This window comes from Zootoca vivipara, chromosome 1 (genome assembly GCF_963506605.1).
Source record: "Zootoca vivipara chromosome 1, rZooViv1.1, whole genome shotgun sequence".
NCBI classification, from domain to species: Eukaryota; Metazoa; Chordata; class Lepidosauria; order Squamata; family Lacertidae; genus Zootoca; species Zootoca vivipara.
This window is the reverse complement of record NC_083276.1, coordinates 104,003,209-104,029,125: the sequence shown is the minus strand read 5'-3', so window position 1 is coordinate 104,029,125 and position 25,917 is coordinate 104,003,209. Positions and strand designations below refer to the sequence as shown.

The 25,917-nt window shown below is 40.4% G+C and overlaps 1 protein-coding gene across 1 annotated transcript in view; it reads right to left on the bottom strand.

The window, feature by feature from the left end:
* Window positions 1–25,917, bottom strand: part of GALNT13 (polypeptide N-acetylgalactosaminyltransferase 13) — a 147,504-nt gene that overhangs the window by 33,723 nt on the left and 87,864 nt on the right. Inside the window, exon 8 of the mRNA XM_035131738.2 lies at window positions 15,217–15,397. Coding sequence (XP_034987629.1) covers window positions 15,217–15,397 — 181 coding nt within the window. The remainder of the gene's footprint in view (window positions 1–15,216; window positions 15,398–25,917) is intronic.

Here is a 25,917-nt window from a genome sequence, read left to right as displayed (position 1 = left end):
AACAGCAGCATTTGATAAAAATGACCTCGCAACGTACTTTTCAGTGGTATCAAAGTGCAAGGGATAGTTAATGTAACTTACTCCCCTTTACTTTCAGAAAAAGGGCATATATAATTTATTTATACTGCAATCTGCAGTGCACAATTTTAAAAACCACACAGTGTCTATCACAGCACATTACAATTGCTACAGCAGGCAGAAATATCATTATGTGGTCTGTTGAGACCTGCTGCAATTTCTAAGTGGTTCACAGGGGGGAAGGTTTGGGAAAAACTTGCTTTTTTACAAAAAAAAAAAAGGTGGGCAGAACTGTTTTCAGCAGATGACAGTTGCCTTTCTGGTTTCAATAGGAACAGTATTTCAGATTTCTAGTGACACTACAGTGGAACCTCGGTTTATGAACACCTCGGTTTACGAATTTTCGGTTTACGAACGCCGCGGACCCATCTGGAACGGATGAATTCCCTTTCCATTACTTTCAATGGGAAAGTTTGCTTCAGTTTAAAACGCTTCAGTTTATGAACAGACTTCCGGAACCAATTACACCCATGCTTCGTGTTAAGTACACTTCAGGTTGAGTACTCCGCGGACCCCTCTGGAACGGATTAATCCACTTTCCATTACTTTCAATGGGAAAGTTCGCTTCAGTTTATGAACGCTTCAGTTTAAGTACTCCACGGACTGTCTGGAACAGATTAATCCACTTTCCATTACTTTCAATGGGAAAGTTCGCTTCAGTTTATGAATGCTTCAGTTTATGAACAGACCTCTGGAACCCATTGTGTTAATAAACCAAGGTACCACTGTATTTGGAAAGCCTGAGTTAAATGATCTCAAGGCACAGACGAATTTTGAGGGGAGATCAAAAAGCAAACTGAAAGTATAGGGTTTGTTTGTTTGTTTGTTTTAAAAAATAACAGCAGCAGCGGCAAAGCTAAGACTAAGTAGGTTTTTTCCTTCTTGGCTCTAGTTAAAATGAGAAATTAACTGGTAGCTTAAATACGTTTGATGAAATGCTGACTTTTACACACAGCATCCAGCAGGTGGAACTGTTTTCCCACAAAAGCCAAGACTCAACAATATATAAATCTTTCGATGAATTTTCAAATAGAATAAATCTGTTCCCAGCAAGGAATGCAAAACCCACAGAGAGAGAGACTCACACCAAAAAATGTCCACATCTTACTCATGTGAACGGGGGTTCAGTGAAATCAGTATGCTAAGTTGTGCAGATGATTTTGTCTAAATTTCAATATTGCTCTTGGAAAGAAAAATATATTGTCATAATATACACAAACATTTACAGATTTCAGATTCAAATATTTAGCCTTGTAAATGCTATTAATAATGATGCTTTGGATTGTGTCAGGCAGTGCAATCAATAGGCAACAGTGGATGCCCACCTGACCCATGCACCTGCTTTTCATGCTTCCTGTATATTGTGCAAAAAGAGAAGTAGCCTAACTTCACTATGGAAATGTGTGGGCATCCAAACAGATGGGACTCATCCATCTGAGCATAGAGCAGACACATTGCACTAGGAACACGCAAAAAACATATGCGCACAAGTCAGTTGCTTATCCAGCATGGCTGCTTAATCATAACACCCAAAGCTATTCTTTATGCTGCCGGCTCTGAGCTCTCCAATGCTGCTGCTGTTTGCCTTTGCCTACGCCAGAAAAACAACACCTCAGCGAAAGCTCAACAACAACAACAAGCAAATCCTGATTTAGGTGTGTTTGAATGATGCATGGTTGCACACATGCGCACAGTGCCGAACAAGGAAGTAGCCCCAAAACAATCCTAAAGACGTCATGAGAAGTGGTGGAGGAGGGGTACGGCAGCCTAACACGCACTCTGCCAATGTGTGCGGGATTCTGGAATGGAACTTATTTCAGGGTAAATGGCATATATCGTGGGAAAATGTTCAAATATGAATCTTCGGGGGGGGGATTAATTCAAGATTTATGGTGGAATGGGACAGAATTAATATTATTAAAGAACTATCTGAAACTGACACGGGTTAGAAATAAACAGAGAGGTGAGGGTAGAACGGTTCAGGCATTAATAAGATGAGTGATGGCCTTGCTAATGTTAATTCAATCATGTTGGAACTCCTCAGGTTCATATGACCAAATACATTTTGAAGTCTGAACAGTACCTAGTTACAGTGTGACTCAGAACTTATTCTACAGCTCTATATTTAGGTTCTAGAGTCCCTAAACCTGGGTATTTATTACCATGTCCACTCATCATTAATATCTTATGGGAGAGGGTGCAGGACCTTTGTCAGTTCAAAGGTCACATTTCCTTGTAGGCAGCCTTCTGAAAGCTACAAGCCAGGGGTGGTTGGAGCCAGAAGCAGACATAGGCAGGATTAAGAATGCTAATGTTACAATTACAGGACCAGCTTGCTTCTACACACACTAAAACATCCCTCTCTACCCTCCATCCAGACAAGCAAGAAGCAGAGTTCACAGACACATTCCAGCCAGGCAAAACCACGCCAGGTGGGTGCAAAGGAGGACCAATGATGGTTGTAACTAGGAAGTGGGAAGAGTCCTGAGGGTCAGACTGAGTCTCTGGTTTCCCATCTCTGCCACAAAATGTCAAAGTGAAAGGTGGCCCTGGAAAGCAGAATTACTATGCAAAAGCTCTTTAGAGAAACTGACGACCCACTCAGGTGGGTTGATTTGTTGGATGAGAAAATATATGATAGGAAAGTGTAAAGTAGGATAATTAACACAGATCCAGGGATTAAAAGTGAACAACTAGGAATCCATCAGCTCACCAAGTGATTAATGCTGAAAGTTTGCTTGCTTCTCAGAAGTCTGATAAAGGGCAGCAGCATAGACTACCATGGCTGACTTTGAGTGATTTGTGCAGTTGCTGTTGCTCTATCCTCAGTTACCAACTTGTTCTGTTGTTCGGAAACAGAAATGAGGATTTATCCCTCTATGCATTGCCACAATGCTTTCTCGCTGTTTCCTGGGTCTTTGTTTAGGGAAGGAGGAAGCTAATATATTCACACAGACAAAAGTTTATCCATACCAATGGTGCTGTTTCAAACAGGTCAATAAAACATTTTTTTTTTACTTCTGTTTCTTCTCCCACTTCTTTCTCCTTAGGAAAAAAAATCTGTCCATGGAAGGTCATGTAACTGGTTATCTCTTTGACATCTGACGGGAAGGTGTTCCATAGGGTGGGCACCACATTTACAAAACTGCTGCTTTCACATGCAGTGAAGTCATTCCTGCTGCCTTATCTCTTATCTCCAATCCATTCTGCGAAGGCGAATAATAGACTTTTAGACTTCAGAAGACTGCAGAGTTTCAGCTTCCTCCCTTCTATTTTTTTCAGCAAGCTGAATGCCAGTAAATAAAACCTGTTCCCGAATCAATCTCCAGTTCTAGCTATATATCCCACTGGTGCTCCCTTGCAGCATCACTTCTCTCTCCCAGCTACCTCCTCTGCCTTCAGATTCATCTTTATTTACTTTCTCTGCAGATTTTAAAGTATGGAGACCCTTGAGACCAAATCAACTTTCTCTCTTTCTTCTTCTTGTCGTTACTTACAGCTTGTGAACCTTTGCAAACTAGGCAAAAACTGCTACATCATAATGTAAGTGGCGTACTGCTAACTTACACCATAATTTAAGACAAAATCACTTTTAATTGTTTTTTTTGGGGGGGTGGAAGAAAGCAAACCTAATTTAATAGGTTCTCGTAAATGAATCAATAAGAGACTCTACCTCATGATAAATACCCTTACAACACATACAGTGTGAACGGGCTGACCTGCATGTCATGCTAAGCTAAACCATGGCTTAGTATGAACGTGTGAGCAAGTGAGCTTCCAGAGAGGATATGGTGGCTGCTTTGCTCCTTTTCAGTCATCCTGCTGCTGTGCAAAGCCATAGTTTGGCTCAGCATGTCAACTGAATCTAGCATTGTGGTTTAGCTCTCCTAGACAAACCATGTGCTGTCAACCATAGGACAAACCTGGGTTACAGTATGGGGTCGAATGCACAGTATTACATGAACAAGTGGCACAATGATATACTGAGCAGGGTGTTGACTAAGAAGTAAAAGTGGATTTCTATTTCCACTTTTCATTCTCTCTCAAACTCTATTACAGTAAAGCGTGATCAAAGTCTTTGTTCAGTGCACTTTTTTCGCAGAGTAGAAAACAGAATAGGAAAGCCAATATATGGCAAGTACAAAGTGTTCATCACACCTAGATTAAGTACTGATTCTTGGCCATCTTATTCCTTCCTTAAGTGTTCAGTACTATCCTGACTCTGTGTCACATTGTCATGTCATGGCTTCAGGAACTAACCAAAGCTAAATTTAGACTGGCCTTCCTTGTGCTGTTCAGTTCATTCACTATTACAAGAAGTCCTGAGTACCGTAAGTACTTTTAAGTTATGTGTGGATACAAATATATTAATGCAGAAAGTAGGTTCTGATTTACTTCAAAGGCAGCTTACTCTCGGGAGTAAGGCTACAAGAGAAAATAAAAACTTCAAAAGCATTCAAATGCACCCCACTGATTTCACTACTTCATAAGGTGAAAGGAATTAAAAGCATGCGGGGGAAATTCTGAGGCAAATGCAGTTAGCAATATATAAGTTGTTCAAGAAAGAAACCGAAGGAAGTATTCAGTGCAGCTTATAGTAGGTGACATGGGTGGCCTTTGAGAGATAATTTTCATGAAGCCTAAAGGACAAGCGTGTTTGAGACATGATTTGAAAGCAATTGCTTGAAGAAAACCTGTTTCAAACTCCCCTCACAATATTCAAACTTACTGCAAATCCTTGGGCTTGGGGAACATTTCAGGTTAGTAAAGACAAAATTTACATTTAGTAGCCAGAGGGGGAGGATGCAAGAAGGGGGAAGTAAATCATGCTGTGAAAATAATAATCCAGTTCATAGCAATGGGGCATGCAAATACACACACACACACACACACACACACACACACACACACACGTGTATCCAATGCGGTATTTGAATATAAAACAGAAAGTAAAACTAGATAAAGCAAAATGGTGGGGGAGAAGAAAAGTAAACATTCCACTGGATTTTGATACTTAGGTGGAATACCTTTAACACAACACTCATGTGAGATAGGTTAGGCCAGAGACAGCAACCGGGCGCATTCCATGGCTGAGTGAGGATTTTATTGTGTGCAACCATTACAGAACACAGGCTCTTCCTATTTACTTGTAACCTGAATGCATGTATGCCTTTTGAGCGTAAAATCCTTACAACGCAGCTTACAAAATTAAGACAACAGGGAACTATTCAGTATTTAAAATACAATTAGAGCCAGTCAACACTAAACCCATAAAAAAACCAGCAGCTACAATACCAGCCTCCATAAAAATGGAATGAAAGGTTGAAAAGTTCTTTTCTCTGGTGCCTCTCAGTCTAATAGATCCTGACGGCAAGCCAGAGAGCAGCCTTTCTGAGATATGTTCTTGCAGTCCTTCTGATAACCTGCTTAAGGCAGGTATGGGAAACCTGTGGCCCTCCAGGTGTTGTAGCACTTTATCCTTGACCGCCCATCATCCTTGACCACAGTCTGTGCTGGTTCTGGCTAATGGGAGTTTGAGCTAATGGGAGTTTGAGATGTGGGAAGTGCACACAGAACTCCCATCCCTTGTAGTGATTAGAGTATTGGACTAGGACCCAGGAGACTGGATTCTGAATCCCCACTCACCTGTGAAGCTCATTGGGTGACCGTAGGCCAGCGTCACTTACTCGCAGCCTAACCTACCTCACAGTGTTATTGTGGGATTAAATGAGGACAGGGAGGACCATGTAAGCCACATTGAGCTCTAGGGAGAAAATGTTGGTATATAAGAGCAATAAATAAATAAAATAAGTAAACTGGGGGATGGGGGAGCAACAACAAAAACAGGAATCTGTTAAGTGCAAATGATGATGGGTGCTGGGCATAGACTGAACCCAAACTGGGCCTTTTCTGTATCTCAGGCAACTACTACAAAGCTATGTGTATGTGTCATTTTGTGGTTTACACAGCATATGAAGTTTATAAAGGGTCAAATCAACACACAGTTCTTTCATGCCTTTTGAGAAACACAGTTGCAGAAGGGAGTTGACAATCAGCTGCAGCACAGTTCCTCAAAATTAACTGAAATTAGAGATAAACTGAGATTCTCTTACCCTATTTACTGAAATATATGTCTGTTGTTAATGTGAAACAGAAAGCCTAGGAGAGCAATTTGAATAGGCATTAAACGTAACGTCACATTCGCATTTGCATTACAAAGCACTTTAAACACTATTTGTGAAAACAATCAAATATATACAGTCTGATTCCAAAACATGTTTACTCTGAAATCAGTCTCTCTTTTATGACTAATTGTCCCAAATCAACAAGCCAGCGCACCAACAGCAGCATCTCACAGGAACAAACTGAAGGCTCTCAGGGACAGCAGAAGCCCCTCTCTTCCGCACCAGCACAAAATACAATTTGTCCCCCTGCCACCCTCACAACTCAATGTTTTCTGTCCCACCGAAAAACTTGGAATGAATGAGATGTTACTTTCTGAGAAGAAAGCAGTCTCAAAAAGAAAATAATCTAACCCTCCCTTTTCCCCCTGAAAAGAAAGTGGTAGCTTTTATTTGTATTAATGCGTTTTTATCTCTAATCTCCAATCCATTCTGCGAAGGCGAATAATAGACTTTTAGACTTCAGAAGACTGCAGAGTTTCAGCTTCCTCCCTTCTATTTTTTTCAGCAAGCTGAATGCCAGTAAATAAAACCTGTTCCCGAATCAATCTCCAGTTCTAGCTATATATCCCACTGGTGCTCCCTTGCAGCATCACTTCTCTCTCCCAGCTACCTCCTCTGCCTTCAGATTCATCTTTATTTACTTTCTCTGCAGATTTTAAAGTATGGAGACCCTTGAGACCAAATCAACTTTCTCTCTTTCTTCTTCTTGTCGTTACTTACAGCTTGTGAACCTTTGCAAACTAGGCAAAAACTGCTACATCATAATGTAAGTGGCGTACTGCTAACTTACACCATAATTTAAGACAAAATCACTTTTAATTGTTTTTTTTGGGGGGGTGGAAGAAAGCAAACCTAATTTAATAGGTTCTCGTAAATGAATCAATAAGAGACTCTACCTCATGATAAATACCCTTACAACACATACAGTGGTATCTCTACTTACGAATAACTCTACTTACGAATGTTTCTACTTACGAACGGAGCTCCATCCACCATCTTGGATGCGGTTTAGATAGGATTTTTTTCTACTTACGAATTTTTAGATAGGGTTGCTTCGACTTACGAATTTTTTCTCCCAATGGGATTCGACTTACAATTTTTTTTGACTTACGAATGTGCGTTCGGAACGCATTAAATTCGTAAGTAGAGGTACCACTGTATTTAGCATGCGCAAATGATACGTGAATCACAAAATGCTAGTTTCTAGTTATTGCATAGTAGCAAGTCCCATTATCACAATAACACTTTTCGAAAAGCCACTGCAACCATAGGAATTTATACAAGTTACATACATGAAAGATCCATGGCATCTCTTTCTAAGTGAACATGTACCTGAAGATGTTTGTGTCAGCAAGTGTTGTATGAATTGGGTTTTCCAACTTCATTTTCCCCCAAACTGCTCATTATGAGGTTTGAACAGAACTTCTAATTGTTCTGTTAGTGTTCTTATAAATTATTTTATTTATTTGTTGCTTATCTATCCCACCTTCTCAAAGAAGCTCAAGGTGGAGTCCATGGTTCTCACTCTCCTTATTTAATCCCCACAACAATCATGTGAGCTAGGTTAGGCTGAGATGCAGTGACTGTTCCAATGTCAGCTAGTGAGTCTCATGGCTGCATATAGTCATCTCCCCTGCTAACTTTGCGGTAGAACAAATTTCCTACCATTTAAAGCATAACTGCCCCTGTTCTGCTCTTCCACCTCTATTTCACCACATGGGGCACATTTAGTGATCTGAAGCACACAGGGTTTTGCTACTACTAGGTAAAGGACTATGCAACAAGTCTGAAGCAAAAAGAAATTGGTTTTCCATGTGCTGATATTGGGGTGATTATTGGTACCAGCAGCAAATTCAAAATCCTTGTGTGCAAGCCTACCACTCCTTGTGAAATTCAGGAATATTTGATGAAGCCAGTATAAATGTGCTTCGTTAAAACGTCTAAATGCTGCAAAATGTCTTTAGATTGTACAAGCCTTGGCACTATATGAAATTTCAAGAAATAGGTAGGTTTCCAGGAGTCTAAAGCTAAAAATCCCTTGCAAGCAATCAAGAATAAGCCACCTGTTATTATTCTTTCAATCAATATAATATCAGCAAACCAAGAGGTCATTTCCATTCACACAAGCCTTCATAACCACTTTTAAAAACAAACCTCAGTAATTTCAATTTTTGTCCTTAATACACATTGCAGCAGGATAAATTTCAGTTAAAACGGATCTTTGCTATTCAGCTAATCAAAATATCCTTCCACTGGCCAGCTTAATCACACTAACCAAGAGTTAGCACACATTTCGGAGACACTGTTAAATATAGACTATTATGCTCGGCAAGGTTACTGCTTTGTTCTCGCACAAACTAAGCAACGTAAAAACAGCCCTCAGCAGCTTCATTCCCAGAATCATGGTTCTTTAAAAGGTTTTCTCTAAGGCAATAAAGTCCACTTTCCAATATAGTGAAACATTTCAGTGCATGATATTTTCCCTTGTTATTGTTTAGAAGGTCTAGAAATGCAGAATACTCATATTTCTAGGTAGTGTCCAACTGCCCATCTATTCTCGGTGTTAGAAATTCTCTTCCTGAGCTGCAATAAAGGGCTAGCTTTTAAAACCTTGATTATGCCCTAAAGGGACATCTGTCTCAACTTGAACTTGCAAGCACAACTTTTGGGAGCAAGTGTATTGAGTTCCAGGTGATTGCAATACAGATGCCTCAGGTCGGCTGCTGGATGTATATACTTCATCATGGTATACAAATGCAATTTCCAAAAAGAAAAAAAGATTGGCTACTCTACAGATGCTTGCCTCAGGTTTTTATGCAATGAAGCCATAACTACATACAGAATATTCCCAGCAAAGATGATGGCTTCAAAAATCACGTGATCTTTGGAAAGCTTTTCATGAGAACTTTTAAATAAAATATATAGATGCAAGCTATGTGAGCAGGCATTGCCCTGAGATAGGCATAAAGCTTCCCAGAGGAGTACATTGTGTTACATGCAAGTAATGAAGGGAAAGATATGCCTACACACATTCTCCAGCAGAAAATAGAACAGATATAGGCAGAAGGGTACAATTATTCTAAGCACCATTTCCCCCTTGAGTAATAGCTTCAATTCCTTTCCTCTTTTCACCATCCTGTATAATAGTGTTGCTTGCCTCGGAAAGGATCTGAACGAATGAGCAAGCAGTAGTAAACAAACTAAAGAAAAGATTTCTGCCTTTCCACACAACCCTTGCTTCTGGAAGCGTCTCACAGAAAACCAGAGAAAGTGTAACGTTTAAACGTCAAACTTGATTTATTAAAACGCCTCTTCCTCAATAAGTTTACAGTGGCTCCAAAAGTACAAAAGTTATAAGCATATCATAGTAGCCACAAAAACAACAACAATAAATTAATAAAACTATGTGCAAGTTTTTCCAAATATATTTAACTTTTCAAGTGCTCACATAGGAATTGATGCCCAGAAATCCATGTATCAAAAAGTTAAAATAAAAGTAGACTAAAGACGGGGGGGGGGGGAAACCCAAAATGAAATCCAGGTATCATATTTCCAGTCTTGTAACCATAGTTTTGAGATTGGGAATGAGCCATGGTAATCTCCTCTCCTGCTATGAGCACAGATCTCCTCCTCCTGGTCTCGTTTGTTCTAACCATAGTTGCCATGATGCCTAAACTGAGCAAACGAAGGCGCTGGAGGCATGGTATGGAAGTTAACACTAACCACAGTTTTCTTCATTTGGATGGTATTATATTACCTAGAGTCTGTATAAATCTGTTCAAAAAGGCATTTGAACAATACTTCTGCTTCATCTTACTCAGAAAGTTCTGTGACACAAAATGGAAAGTATTTCTGGGGAACGAAAACATTCCAAAGAGCTTCTATTCAGTATGTTTTCTAACAGAAAAGTTGTCTTTCATGCATTTTCTACCTACCATTCAAAGAGAAAATTGGCAGTGCCATCAATTATTTATTCAGTTGTTTGCCTGCTTATTTCAAATGTCTGGTAGTCCGTAATAACATTTTTTTAAAAAATTATCTGAAATAAAATACCCACTTAAATATAAAATATGCATGGTATACTCCCCTGCCCCCAGGTTGGCTTTGTGCATGAATTCTGAGGTGTGTGACAAAAATAATCAGCAATGACTCATTTTCTCCCCAAATTATTTTTGCTTCCTATTATTTGAGTCACTACTGAATTTTGCTGTAAGCAAAATTCACTTTGGAGGGATTTTGAGAATCTTATTGAGGCATACAAATGGCAACATATGCTTACTTGCAGTTGGTGAATTTGGTAGGGGAATTTCAGCAACCATTTCAAATGGTGATTTTGTCCCCCCGGATTTATTAATTTTCTTTTGGTGGAGACACATTTATCATTTAAAAGTGACTCCAGCTGCTGCCATGTTTCACTCCCAGGGTGCCTTGAGAATTATACTATCATCTTGTGTTGTGGAGAAATCTGTCAATTATGGCAAAGATATCCCTCCCTGCCTCTCTCTCAGCATTCTAACTCTTGTGTCATTCCTGTGAACTAGAGAAGATGCATGACAACGGTCAGAGTTGTTACTGCTGCTACCACCAAAGCCACCAGAAGATACAGTGACATTTAAACTGTAGGGGGGAAATAAACCCACACTCTCTGCCCTGGAATATTTTGGCAACCAACCCTCCTTAAAGTGCCTAGCTGAGGTTGGTGCGTTTCAGTGCAGGAATCTTTTCCCCAACGTAGGGCTCAAACCCACAACCCTGAAATTAAGAGTCTCATGCATTACCAACTGAGCTATCCCAGGCTTCCAATGGAGCTTACTCCCTACTCTGTGTGTTTAGGAATTCAATCCTCTGCACTTTTATTTGGGAATACGCCGAGCTGAACTCAGTGAGGTGTACTTCTAAATCAGGGGTCCCCAAATTTACCTGGCTTTGGGCTGGTTCCTCTGGCGCACACCCGCTTTTTCTGGCGCAGCACGGCACCAGAAATAGCTTGTGCATGTGCGTATGGGAGCACGTTCCCTCATCCTCCGGCCCGCGCATGCGCACAAGCTATTTCTGGCGTCGAGCCAAGCCAGAGATGGGCAACCGCGCCGCGCCACGCTGGTAAGAGCGGGCGCCGGTGGGGGTCATTGGGGGCTGCACAATTGGCTCACGTGGGCCGCATCCGGCCCCCAGGCCTTAGTTTGGGGACCCCTGTTCTAAATAAACATGTATAGGATTGTGCTGTAAAATGGTGAAGCAAGGAGGACGTTGAAAAGTGAGTGACATTTCCTTTAATTTGCTCACGGTAAACACTTACAAAGGAACATAGCTTTATAATTAATCATTGTCTCTTAATAATCCTGAAAGCTTTTTGTTTTATAAAAAAATAAAATTCAATATCTGCTTTGTTAGCCTAAAGCATTTGCTTTGTTTCTGAAGTAATTATTGAATCTGACCTTTACCCCCTGCTTTAGAAACCTGACACTGTTCTAAACCACACATAATTAAAAACTTAATCAAAATAGAAGAGCATCACAAAAGCAATTACAATTAAACTTTGCATTATACAACATGCAGAGTTGTAAGCTCATCCTACTTTCCAAGCACCAAATTAATATTAAATGGGATTTTTTTGTGATAACAGACTGAATAACAGAATGATGCCTACATTTATTGAAGACAAAGACAGCAGGTAAAGCGGGAAGCTAATTATAGACAAGGCAGAGAAAGAATTATGATTCAATTTTAAACAGTACTTCCAAGGACTCCATGCATTTTGACACCTGTAGCAGAAAATCCAACTGGAAGTACCTTCTGAACTCTGATTAAAAACATGAATCCAAGTAAGTGGTGATTCAACACCCTCTACTGATGCCTACCATCTGCTGTCTAAAGATGGTTGCCTCACCTTGTATGATGCTAGCCCTAGCACCATGTGTACATAAAGAAAGGCAACTAATAAAGTTCATTTGTTACATATCTTTATATGTATACATAACCTTCATTACATATCTTTAGGCACCAAGCAAAAACATTCCTCTTCTCCCAGGGCTTCAGCTAATTAAACAATCTACGGCCTTTAAAACTGCAGGGGGTATTGTTTTTGTTTGTTACTCTGGTATGTATTTTTATGTTGTAAACCACCCTGTGTTCCTCAGATGAAGGCAGGGCAGATGCATAGCTGCCAAGTCTCCCGTATTCCCCGGGAAACCCCCGTTTTTCCAGCCGTTTCCCGCTGGCAGCCCAGATTTTAAAAAACCCCATAAATCCCCCGGATTCTTACCGGCCTGGGGAAGGCTCCTTCTGCGCATGTCTGGAGTCTCTGGACATGCGCAGAAGCGATTTCTGGCACTGCGGCCATTTTGGAAATGGGCAGAGCATGCGTAGAAGTGACTTCCGGTGCTGCTCTGCCCAGTTGCAAAATGGCCGCAGCGCGACTTCCGGTGCTGCGCTGATGCCGATTCCGGATTTTTCAATCTGGGAGTTGGCACCTATGGGTAGATGAAGAAACTTGAATAAAATACTCGGGGGGGGGTGCCCCTCAAATATTTTAAGGGGGGTGAAGGGACCTTGACCTCAGGAGTTGGCTCCTATGGATGAAGGGCAGTATATAATTTATAATTTATTATTATTATTATTACTCTCATAATCCCATTGGCTATGCTGGCTGGAACTGATGGAGCTGGAATCTACAATACCTGGATGGTACCACACTGCCTATCCCTATCTTTAGGGATTATTATTTTATTTTTTCAGTACAAAAATGAAAGGTATATATGTCATCCACAGTAAAATAAAACAGACACATAGAAGTGCATGTTCTTGCATGTGACATTTTAAGCTTCCTTTTGTGAAGAAAGGTATGTGACAGGTTTTTAACTACATGGCTTGTGGCCTTATTATGTTAATCTGTAGCATATCTTCATGAATAACTACAGACAAACCTAACAAAGGTGCACGTCTCTCTCTTTTCTCTCCTTTAAAGGCCTTGGCTCATGAAGCTGATAACATCTTACAACCCCGCCAAAAAACCTAGTTCCCTCCAATCAAGTGTCCTTTGAAATATAGGGAAGAAAGCAACGATTACCAGAGAACCGGCACTTCAGATAAATACAGTTATTTTATTCCTGATCAAAGCTACAATTTGAAGTTTCCAATTCTTGTCTTTGATCAAGGAAAGAACCACACACTTTCCATTGAAAATGTTGGAAACTTACTAAAGAATGGTTTCAGCCTTACTTAAAGTTATCTGCTACATTAGGGATCTTGAAGCAAAGAGAACAATTTTTCCAAGAATCTTAAACTGCATCAAGGATATGCAAAGGAAATTCTAGATTTTTAAAAAATAAAAAATAACTACCAGTTTAATGTTAAATAAACTTATGAAAAGCTGAATATCAAAGCAAAAATTACATTTAGGAAGAATTCTTTGGCGGAGGAGCAATTCCGTGGCAGAACAATTGTCACATTCAATGTCCTTCCAGATGGCCACAGGCAGGATGGTAGGAGTGGCTTTTCCCTCCTCTCCACCATTCAAAAAGAGATTTATCTTCCCATTGACTCCTGTGGAAGAGAACTTACTATACCAACCATGGAACTGGCATACATTTGGGCTCTTCTGAGGGGGGGGGGTGTTGAGTGAATTAGGGAGCTCAGGATCCTCTGCATCACCCTACACACTACCCCTTCCTCACCACACGCATCACTAGGTTAAAACTGCTGATGAAACATCTATAAGCATGGATCTTTCCATAGGTGTACTGAGGGAGGGGTATTGACAGTATGAATGCCACCCTACTGCTGGGTATCCCTTTCAGAAATAATAATAATAATAATAATAATAATAATAATAATAATAATAATAATAATACCTCGCCCATCTGGCCGGGTTTCCCCAGCCAGTCTGGGTGGCTTCCAACAAAATATTAAAATACAATGGTCTGTTAAACATTAAAAGCTTCCCTAAACAGGGCTGCCTTCAGATGTCTTCAAAAAGTCTGGTAGTTATTTTTCTCTTTGACATCTGATGGGAGGGCATTCCTCTGCCTGGTTCCCTGTAACTTGGCTTCTCGCAGTGAGGAAACTGTCAGAAGGCCCTCGGTGCTGGACCTCAGTGTCTGGGCAGAAAGCAGAGCAGAGTTTACATTGTCCCCAACAGTCACTCAACTCGGCTTTACCCAGCTTTGGGACTGCTCTACATTTGCATGTTAAGTTAAAATTGAACCAAAACTATTCCTAGTTATGTGTGAGCATACTTTGCCTATCTCTAGCTTTCAATCAGCACTCTGTGTAAAAGTGTTCATTTACAGCACAATCCTATACATTCTACTCAGAGATAACATCCAATGGGTTTAAAGGGGTTTACTCCCGGGGATGAGGGCAAAGGATTGGATCCTTCATAATTCACAATATCCTCAGCCTCCCTGACATCATATGTCAACATTGGATTCAAAAGTGGTGCCAATGGGATTTGTTGTTGGGATTTATTTATTTATTTAAAAAGTTATTTCTACAATAATTGTTTTTAAATAAAACTGTCTACCCTACCCAAAAACTGCATTTGTATTGGAAAATGAAAAGGGAAAAGACTGGATTCAGCTGTAGAAGACTAGCATTTAAAATCTTTTAAAATATTTCCTACTTTACATGTGTACCCCAGAACTAATATGCAAAAGAGCTATGCAAGACCAATGGAACTCTTTTATATTCTACCTAGTCTTGTATAAATACAGAAAAAGCCAAAGACATATTGGCAATTTGGAAGCTTGCTAAAGCCACTGTTTTACAAAGCAATCCTGAAATTGTTCTGGTTTTATACTTAAAGAATGTACCTCCTCCTGATGTGCTAAGACTGAATTAGGTAGTACAATAAATCCTATGCATTAAACCACACACACACACACACACACACACACACACACACACACACACACCATTTCTACTATGCCATGCTTATCATGAAATACTTCCTTACCTGGGGATATTATATAGAAGAAATCTTTAAATTCATCCATCCATACCTCTGCAAGCCGTCTATTGTTCTTGTTAATTACATGACCGGTACCACCAGGAAATGTGTAAGGTGTAGCTTTTCGAAAGACGTGACCAACATGTGAACATGTTACAATCTCCAATGAGCCTCCACACTGCCAGATCTGAAATGCAAACAGGAAATCAAAGTTAATCAGTGTCAGGGCTGACAGGGCTTCCTCTCTTCACACAATCACGAGTGTCTCCTGACATTTTTATAGCCTTTATTTACAGTATTTACAACCGGTCATTAGCACATAATGATCATTCATCAGAGTCACTCAGCTCAGATCTCTGCTGAGGCTTGTGTTTGCCCTTCCAGCTCAGTCTTTCGCCCCTCCTCTTCTCTACACGCCTCACGAGAGCTGACTTAAACCTTCTCCCAATTCTGAACCGGAACTTAACCCTTCTTGCTCCGGTGAACTCCCTGGCTCTATATCCCTCCCTGTCAGTTCCTCTAGACTGACTTCAATAACTCTCTCCTCCTTATCCCCCCTCGGGCACACCTCCTCCTTCCTCCAACCCTGCGTCTCCCCCTCCCTCTGGGAAACTTGAAACCTCTGGCTCATCCCTGACAATCAGCTTGTTTTTAGACACCAAATTAAATTTTAGGCTGCTACTTATTTACTGTACCAGGACTCCAGGGTGAGAAGTTGAAACTCAAGCAGCATGTCATCCCTGAATTTCAGCTATGTAAAACTGCAGGTGCCTTTACCAAATTGATTTACTTGGGAAATGTCCCACTGATTTCAGCAGAGTTTAGGACAACTCAGGTCACAACTTGGGCGGTATATGACAACAAATTCTTGACATGACTGTTATTAAACTGTTGAACTCTCAAGATATGGTGGCCCAATCAGATCTTAGTCACAGGTGGCACAGAGACCTGAATACAAGAAGTAGGGAGGGCCTTGAGGAACTCATTCTCTGCAAACTCTGATATGCACTGATCTCATCTCATGGAATTATGTGTAGTTATCCTTACATAAGATATGGTGAGAAATTTGTATTTTCGGAAGCAAACGTTTAGAAATGTGAATCTTGTGAGAAAGCACTTTCAAAAATACATATTTAAATATTATTCAAATGAAAGTCTTTGAGTGTTTTTAATGCTGGAATGGGACATGAATGAATTGAGAAACACCAAAATAAAGTGATCTACCCACTTGCAGGAGTCATTCACATACCTGTGAGACTGCAGCTCACAAATCTCACTGTAGGTCAAAACAATGAGTTTCATATTATTGCAGAAGCAGACACAGAAGATTTGCACATGTTTCCCCATTGCCTTCTGTAACATGTCATCTAGCCTTCAGACAACTGACATTTCATGCTGATTTGATTTTGTCTCACACAAACCAATAATTGCCTTCTGTACCGGAGTTAAAGTGTGAGGGATATATATATCACAACATCCATTTTTAACAGAAAATGAAAGGTCACCATATCAAATACAAGTCATATACATCGGCTCTTGGCTCATGGGAAATGTGTCTGTGATCACAGTACTACTAAACTGCCCTATGGAGCTTAGAAAGAAAATCTGTGGAGACACAAGCAAATGGCTTGTTCCACGGCCTAATACACCACACAGCAAGCTGGACAGAGCTTGCTAGCTAGCAGGTGCAATCTTACAAGAGGCGCTTCTCATCTCTCTTCTCTCTTTCACAAACACACACCCTCTAAATGTATTGGCATATAGACAGATTTAATCACTAAACCAAGGCACTGATAAATTAGTGTCTTTCTTACTTATTGCAATTTTCAGAGAGGGATCCTTGCAGGGCTTAAGTAGCACCGCAATTTTTGACTGCTTCTCCATGCTAGCAATGAATTTTCCTTTGCACAATAGTTCAAGGCAGGGGTTCCCAACAAAATTTTCTCGAGGACCCCTCATCGAGCCGCTATTGTGACAAGGACCCCCATTAATTCCTAATCCTAAAATTAAAAAGTGAGAGCCAAATTAAGAGACTTTTTATATTTTATATTTATACGTTTTTTACAGTTACAACAGAGTACTCCATCAGTATACAGTTAGTTTTAATTTTCAGTTCTTAATGAGATGAGTTAAATCTGTCCTTTGAGTCCATTATTTCTGAAATATTAGGTTCCAAACTTGAAACTTTCACTCTGAAATCCGACCGCATGTCGAGCCAATTCCTATATTTGTTTTTCATGAAACACATGGAAGAAAATGCTTGCTCACACCGATATGTGGTTGCAAATGGAAGGATCTTTTTCATTGCCTTATCTCCAAGTTTCTTGTAGTCCTTGCGGCATACAGCAGAACTACTGCCTCTATCTAATTCTAGTTTTGCGCTAGACTCTGCTCATGCAGGAAGCGGCCAAAACAAAAAATCTGTTATTATACAAAATATATTTAATATATTTTTTATTCTAATAGGATCTTGAGGACCCCTCTGGCATAGCTCGCGGACCCCTGGGGGTCCCCGGACCACCTGTTGGGAACCACTGGTTCAAGGGAAAGCCCCAAGGATAAGGAATCCACTTGTCTTGCAAGACTGTTGGGAAGGGCCTAAAGAACCTGCATCTTTTAGGTGATATAGGCATACGCCTTAATAGATTTCTATTTCTGCTCTCTCAAATTGTGTGGTGCTTTAAATATTGCATCTCTCACTCTGGCCTTGATTAATGAAATCTGGCTGTATGTTAAAGTGGGTTTTTTTGGGGGGGGTCACAAAGGGACTGGCGATCAACATTTTAAAAATCTGGTTCCAACTGCTCCCACACCATCCTACCAGACTATCACTTAAACTTCTATTAAAAGGCTGAACTTGGCCAAGCATCTGTTCTAAAGAAAATGAATATCTACATGGCTACATTTTTGTTAAGTAAGACTCGAGCGTTTAAAGATTATTTGTATTAATGGAAAGGTTGCTATAGAAACTGATTGCAGAGTTTAATTAGTTCTAAAGCAATTATGCACGTGTATATGAGTATATGTATATATAAACAAGTTGAGATCATCCATGACAATATCAAAACAATTTTCACAGTTCAAGGGCAAGTAGCCAAGTCAAGAGCATAGCAAAACTTGAAAAATGGCACAGCATTGTTCTGGGTATGTGTGCTTGTGTGTTATTTAAAATAAAAATAAAAATGTAACTATCAACAACCACCAACCCCTCTCTTTAAAGAGGTAAAAAAGTAAAGGATCCCTGGACAGTTAAGTCCAGTCAAAGGTGACTATGGGGTTGCGGCGCTCATCTCGCTTTCAGGTCGAAGGAGCCGGCCTTTGTCCACAGATAGCTTTCTGGGTCATGAGGCCAGCATGACTAAACCACTTCTGGTGCAACAGAACACCGTGGAGGCAGTAATGGCCACCAACATTTAAAAAGTATTAGACAAATTCATGGAGGACAAGGCTGTCAATGGGTACTCGCCATGATGACTATGTTCTCCCTCTGTTGTTAGACACATTATGCTTCTGAATACCAGTTGCTGGAAACTGCAGGTGGGCAGAGTGCTGCCATTAGCAAGTCCAGTTCCCATGGGACTAGATGGACCATTGGTCTGATCCCTATAGCTGTTTGATGAGAATAGTCCTACAACTAAGAAGGCTCAGCATACACCAGAAATTCTAAAAGGGAAGTGTAAAAAGCACAGAATGTGGCATTTGGCACAGAATCCAGGTTACAGAATATCTTTGCTTTCATTTTTTTTAAAGGAAAAAGGGCTTAGCCCTTATGACTAAGAAAAGAAGCTTGAAAAACTGCATACCTTTCCCCTATGACTAACAAAAAACAGAATATATAAAACAAACAAACCATAACAAATAAATTGCAGAATAAATTGCAAATGTGAGGGGGAAATGACTAATTGATACAGATTGCAAATCAGCTTTAATTGATACAGATTTATTTTTGGGGAAGCATGAAACTCTCCTCTCAAGTAATCAGTTGAGACATAGGAGTATTTTAGAGATCAGTTTTAATCTTAGATATCCCACTGCCTCATTGTAGCAATTTGAGATGGCAAAGTCAAAATGGACATAGGTATGAATCTGCAGAGCGCTTTTTATTTCCAAGAGAGAATATGGTGATCCGTGTACTAAAACAAATGACTCCAAGGCTTCAGCCCAATTTGTTCCGAGATCTTCAAAACCCCTCACTATATGCAGACATTAATGTGACTGCTGCTTGCCAATAGTTTAATTTGCGACGGATTTAATTAACAGTTTAATTCCAGTAGGCTTGTAGATTTAACATATGCTCCCACCAAAAAGTTCAGTGGGGTTAGATGGAACTAAATCAGAAAGAATTATTTGAAAAGTCTATGAGTGCAAACCCTGCACAATGCTTTGTGCTGAAAAGCAGTTTTTGCTTGAGGAATTTTTACAGATTGTTGGCAGTGAAATAGGCAATTTAGAGACACATTTGGAACTTGTATATTGCTCCCCAGTGAATATGAATGACTCTCCCTTTGGGTGCTACGCAGAAGGCCAAGTATTATAAGGATAGTTGCATTGTGGGGTTATGCCTTAATAGGGTTTCCAAAGTTTGCTGCAGTACTGTTTTTGAAATATGATTAAAAGCTGTTTTCTTGAAATAAAATAAATTTGATCATTTCTCCCCTAAAGACATCCCTCAATCCACACTTCATGCCTGCAGTAACCCAGAAAGATCAAAGCAAGCTGCCAGGTTTCCATCTATGTTTTCTCTGTCTCTTCCCCTCAATATACTTTCAAGATTAACTTCTGATGCTGTGGTAGGGCCTGGATCCATAATTTCCCCTAATATGCAACCAGCTCACACGGTCAGGTAAGTGCTGGTTTAGAGAACAAAAGGTGTTTGCAGATTTTCAAAGGATTTCCCACCCACCCCTTTAAAAAGTCTGCACAAAACACTTGTGAAATGACACAAACCAGATTAAGAACATTTTGTCCACCACCATCTTCTTTCTTTCTTCAGGAATATTTGGTGCTGGAATGCAAAACATGATCCACAGTATACCATTTCCTACAGGTGTCTTGATTAAGACTCATAATGGCCTGTAAGATCTCCTGTTCTAGGTTCTCAGCTTTTTAGATCAGAGCCATGCTTTTACTCTTCCACATTGTTGCTGTTTCAGTGCCACATCAATCCCTAAAAACATGCATATTTAACAGATATTTCTACAAGATGTATTTTATTACTGTTACTTGCAAAATGAATCTGCCGTCTTCCCTTCCCTTTTCATTTGATTATTAAGCTGTTTTCCTCTCCAGGAGCTAGGCAATGTACTTTTTGTTTTGCTACTACAAGTCACTGTCCTTATTTTAAAACAAACAAACAAAAAAACCAAGAGACAAGAACCAGGAGACAAGAGACAAAAGCAAAAACCTGGCAACTGTGCAAGCAGTGGAGGAGGGGAAGAATTTCCTTTCAAGCCAATTTGTTACTTAGATTCCCCTAGTCAAGTGAAAGCACAGCTAGGCTTCAGATTTTCAGGTCCTGCCAGCAACTCACTCTGTCACAGACTGTACAATGCAAAGCGGAATGTGACAGACTACAGTATATAATTTGGAATCATTAAACCCAGACAGAATATATTTAGAACACAGAAAACCTATTGTGTCTTCAGGTATTTTTGTTATTTTTTTTAAAAAAAAACACCTTGTAAATGTTTACAAACTCCAGTATTTTCTGAAATTTTAACACTATTTGGGCTCTCCACCCATCCTAAAAGGGCTCAGACTACATACTTCACCCAAACACAGTGTATTGGGGCTTAAAGTTATACCTACTTGTCTTGTTATGTTACAAAACTGAATGATTCTACTTTAGTTTTATGTTTCACAGTAAGAATGCTTGAATATCATCCAATTGCACCCTGGACATGTTTCAGCCATAAGCATCTAATGAAGGTACCAGCATGGCAGACAAAATATGTAGCAAAACATCACAAATGACATAGTTAATTTTTTTTAAAGGGTGGAAATCACAATAGTACTTATTGAAGAATCCGGATAAGGAAAGCATGGCTAAGGTGCTGTAGACGATGTATTATATAATATCCAGTGCTGTTTTTCTAGGGAAAGGCGTTTCAGAACTCTTTTGTTCTCTTACAATGGAAATGGTGTCCACCTGAGAGATGCCAGAACTGAGTGCCGGTGGGTTCCGACTTAAAAATAAAGGTATGATGATATCTAAAGGGACCCTATGTTCTCTGTCATTCCATGAATATAGACTAAGGCCTTACCTTCCAAGTCCCGGACTGCAGAATCCGGGACTGGCAGTCGTGTGACACCGGAAGTTGCGTCGACGTAACTTCTGGTGTCGCTTTGCCCTTCTATGGGCACCAAAAATGGCCACCGCCGGCTTCAAAAGTAGCTTCTGGGCATGACCGGAAGTGCGTTGACGCAACTTCCGGTGTCGCCCCGCCCATCTATGGGCACCAAAATGGTCACCGCCGACACCGGAAGTCACACCTACGCACTTCCGGTCATGCGTAGATGCGACTTTTGAAGCCGCCGGCGGCCATTTTTTGTGCCCATAGAAGGGCAAATCAGAAAGAAAAAAAATGGCCACCGGCAGGAGAAAATAACGGAGAAAAACGGGAGACGAAGTGATACGGGGGACCACCGGGAAAAGGTAAGTAAAAACGGGGGTTTCCCAGGGAAAACGGGAGACTTGGCAGCTATGACTAAGGCTGCAATCCTATACTTAATTAGCAGTTATTACATCCCACTGAGTACAACAGAACTTATCTCAGTAGATATGCATAGCATTGTACTGCAAATTGTAGGCCCAGAATATCACTAAATATGAATTCGCAAGGAGATTTTTTATTTTTCTGTAAATCTTAGTGAATATTTTCAATACCAAAGTACTCAAATTCATGTAGCAGTTGTATAACTTGTCAGTGGTGAATTCACCCATACAATGCCAACTCCCTTCCCTTTATCACAAACAGAACACACCTAGAGGGACCAATCTATGGATCACATGCCACATTCAGCTGTCTCAAGTCACAAAGATAATACAATCTCCCTGCAGATATATTTTGTGCCTAAAACAACAGGCAAACGTAGTATAAATTACACCGCAAAAAGAGTTTCTTAAGATGAAATAGTTACAGTGTGCCCTTATTATTTTCCATGTAAGCTACAGAGATGAAAGTTATTTGCCCTTTAACAAGTAGTGCACAATTATCCTGTAGAATTCACAGTACCAACCTGTGTGGTGGGGTACAACCATCTTTCCAACATGATTTTGTAGCTGGAATGGGATGGGACAGAACTCCTGTTACCACTGCTTTGCTGGGAGTAGCAGCTGTAGCACACTGCAGTGATGTGCTGATGGTGATCCTGGACTTGGTGTGATAGGTGGGGTGGTTTTCCAGCTCTCACAGCCATGCCAGGGGCCAGGAAAAACACACAAAACCTCAGGGGCCAGTTGGCAATTGAGCCAGGCTCCTGAAGGGTGGGGCTTCACAGGAGACCTGAGTGAAGACTTCACCTATCCTGGTCTGTTCTGAGAGCATATAGGTGGGGTGAGCAGTGGATTTGGCATTCCAGTCTTCGTGTGCCTTCCCCTCCCACCCTTCCTACTTTGTTGTGGTTATATAGTTGTCCAAAGGGAATGAGACAACTGAAGTTTCAGACCTTCTTATGGGTTAGTGTAGGTCGCTGTTTGCCTACAGACCGAATGGCTGCGTCTGCAGGTTTTGCCTGCCTCACAGCAATCATCACAACTTTCGGGTGTAAGAAGCACTGGGCTGGGTCTCTAGTGTGGATGGGCAGGGATGCCCCCCATACCATGGGGAAATCCGCTTAAAGGATTGTAGAAGATGGCACTTCCTGTCCTGATGCCCAATTCAGGAGCAGAAGGGCCATTCAGCACCCTGCCAGTGACCAAGAGGGATTCACCAGATGTGGTTCACACCATAGGGGGGACCCATAACATTGGTCGACCACAAATGTCCATCTGCCAATGGGCAGGCTGGTTGATCATTGACTACATGCCCAATGCTTGTGCCAAACCTTTTTCATCTGTACTCAAGTTGAGTCTAATTTCAAGTTGAGGTCTAATTTGAACCCAATACATGCCTCTTTGTATTCATCTGCCCTCTATGCACCCTACTGCCCAGGTCCACAATGGCCATGAGGTCAGGCACACACTCACAGAATAAACCTGTCCAGTTCAATCTTTACTCTAACATAGGCTTCTCTAGGCATTTTATGTTGTAAACAGTCCTGTGATCTTTGAAGGGCAGTATAGAAATTAATTTTTTAAAAAATAATAGTAGCCTATCCAGTCTTACATTGCATTAGACTGTGAATAAGCAAGGCTCCACATACCAAAGCTGCATGCCCCTTTCAGTTAATAGTTTAGTGAAATAACCCATCCTAATTCAGATGCTTTATGCCTGCATCCTATAGTGTTAAGTTTTGATAATTTCCATTGTCTCTTAGGTAGGATTTTTTTTATTAAAAAAAAAGGAACACAAGTTTGCACACATCTTTCAGAAACTGTTTTGCATCCCAACTAAAGTCCTCTTAAAAAGCAAACCCTAAAATGCCAGTTATTTTGTTTGAAGTACAGCATCTGAAATAAAGTTAAAATTCTGTGAATAATTGTGCTGCAAGAATTCCGAACCTCAGTAAAAAAGCTCAACAGCAGGATATAAACTCTAACCTTCCAAGCACATCAGTTTAGGATTAGCTATAATAAGATACAGGATTAGCTACATCTTGTGACAAGAGGGGGTGGGGAACGTAGCCAAAGAATAGATGAGTCACTGCTTCTCATTGCTAGTTCCAGGAGATAATCCTTGGGAACCTATCCTACTGTAACACTCTGCCTATCAAAAGCACAGTTCCTCCTCTAAAGCCAGGGATCTACCAATCAAGTGATTAGCAGGGAACATAACCAGGAATATGGATTTAGGCATGTACACAGCAAAGGTTTTTTAATTAAAGGAAGATTTAACCACAACATTCAATGCAATATTGTGTGTATGTGTGTGTACTGCCCTACATTAGAGTGGTTAAGAGGGGTGAGCTGCATGTCTAGGTTTCCCCATGGATGATCTCTGGTTAAGAGTTTAAACCTACATAATAGTTACGTTCAGAAATTCTCGCCCACACATTAGCAAAAATGTCAGTTGTAAACATTCAGAATCTATTAAAAGAATAGCCCAAATATAAAGCATTTTGAATTCTATTGCTTTCCGTGAGAATTAAACATGCACAACATTCTAGCCATGCAGTCAGCTTACAGTGGGTTGGGTGTTACTCAGAATCAGATTTCCAGTGCTCCCAAGTATGAACTAGGTGAATTATTGTGTATTCCCTCTGAAGGAAAATATTATCCACTTGCTTTGGGCTAAGCTGGGAGACACTGGAAAGCCAAAAGACTCCTACTACTTTGGTGCATGTCCAAAGCTGATACTATATGGGGTGAGAGGTTGGCTGCTATGTCCTCTCCCAAGTATTGATTGTGGGTGGATGGGATCTATCTCTCCTCCCTGTGTGGTTTTCATTTTGATCTGCCCTATGATATTGACTCCCATCAGTGCTATCAGCTTTGCTTGAATTTGGCACCTTTCCATCTCTGGCAACATTGCTTGCAATAAATTTCAAGCCACTGGAAGTTTCCACAGGTTGTCAGAAACTTTAAGACAGAGTGGATGTTTCCATCCTTTCCCAACTCATCTAATGTAGTGCTGCCCCATTTAGTAGCCAGGAGCCGGTGACAGCAGGGAGGAGTGGTGGCAGCAAATGCTCTATGTTCCCGTGCCTTTCCTGGCTCCATAAAACAGAGATGTAAGAAATTAAAAAGGATGAGATTTGTGCCTTGCATGGAAGATGAAATTATGCTGCCTTTGTGTCCCAGAAAGAAGCATGCAGGGGATAAGAGATATTTTGAGCTATCAGCAGTCAGGAGGGGTGGATAGTTACTGCCTTCCAAGCAATGAGTTAGGTTGTGTGTGTATTCCACTCTACCAGTAGAGAAACATTGGAGAGATGGGGAGTGTATGTATGTACTTTTTATTGGTCCCACCCATGCTGGAATCCGGCCCTTGGGCTCAGAAAGGTTCCTTAGTCTTCCTCTACATATAATAGGCAATTAGTTCTGCTATGAGAGGCATGTACGAGAGCTAACCTATCCTATCAGATGCAAACCAATTCTAAATAATGCAGCACAAGATTGTATATTGAATAATTTATCATATCTTTCCACTTTCCAGGTTATCTACTAGAGTTCGGTTTTCTAGTTTTCATGCATTTACTAAGATTATTTACAAAATAAAGAAATTTCCATGAAAATTTCCATTTCATTTTTGTCCTGGGCAGTAAACATACAAATGACTGAGATTAAGTCAGTTTGCTCCAGGACATGAATTAAATTAAATTCCTTTGTAATAATGATCCTCATTTGGAAAGCACAATTTTAGAACCCCATTATTATTATTTTTGCAAATTCATGACAAAAAACATTTGGAAGCTACAGCCAAAGAAGCTTGATGCTTTTCAATACCGGTATGTTGTTATAATTAATTATTTGAGTGAAAGCTTTGATAATATAAACAAATGAATTAATAAAACACAATTTTCAAGAAGGCAGAGCTTCCAAATAGTCATATATCGCATCCAAAGAAAATAAAAACCCACAACTCTAAAAATGTAGCTTCAAATCAA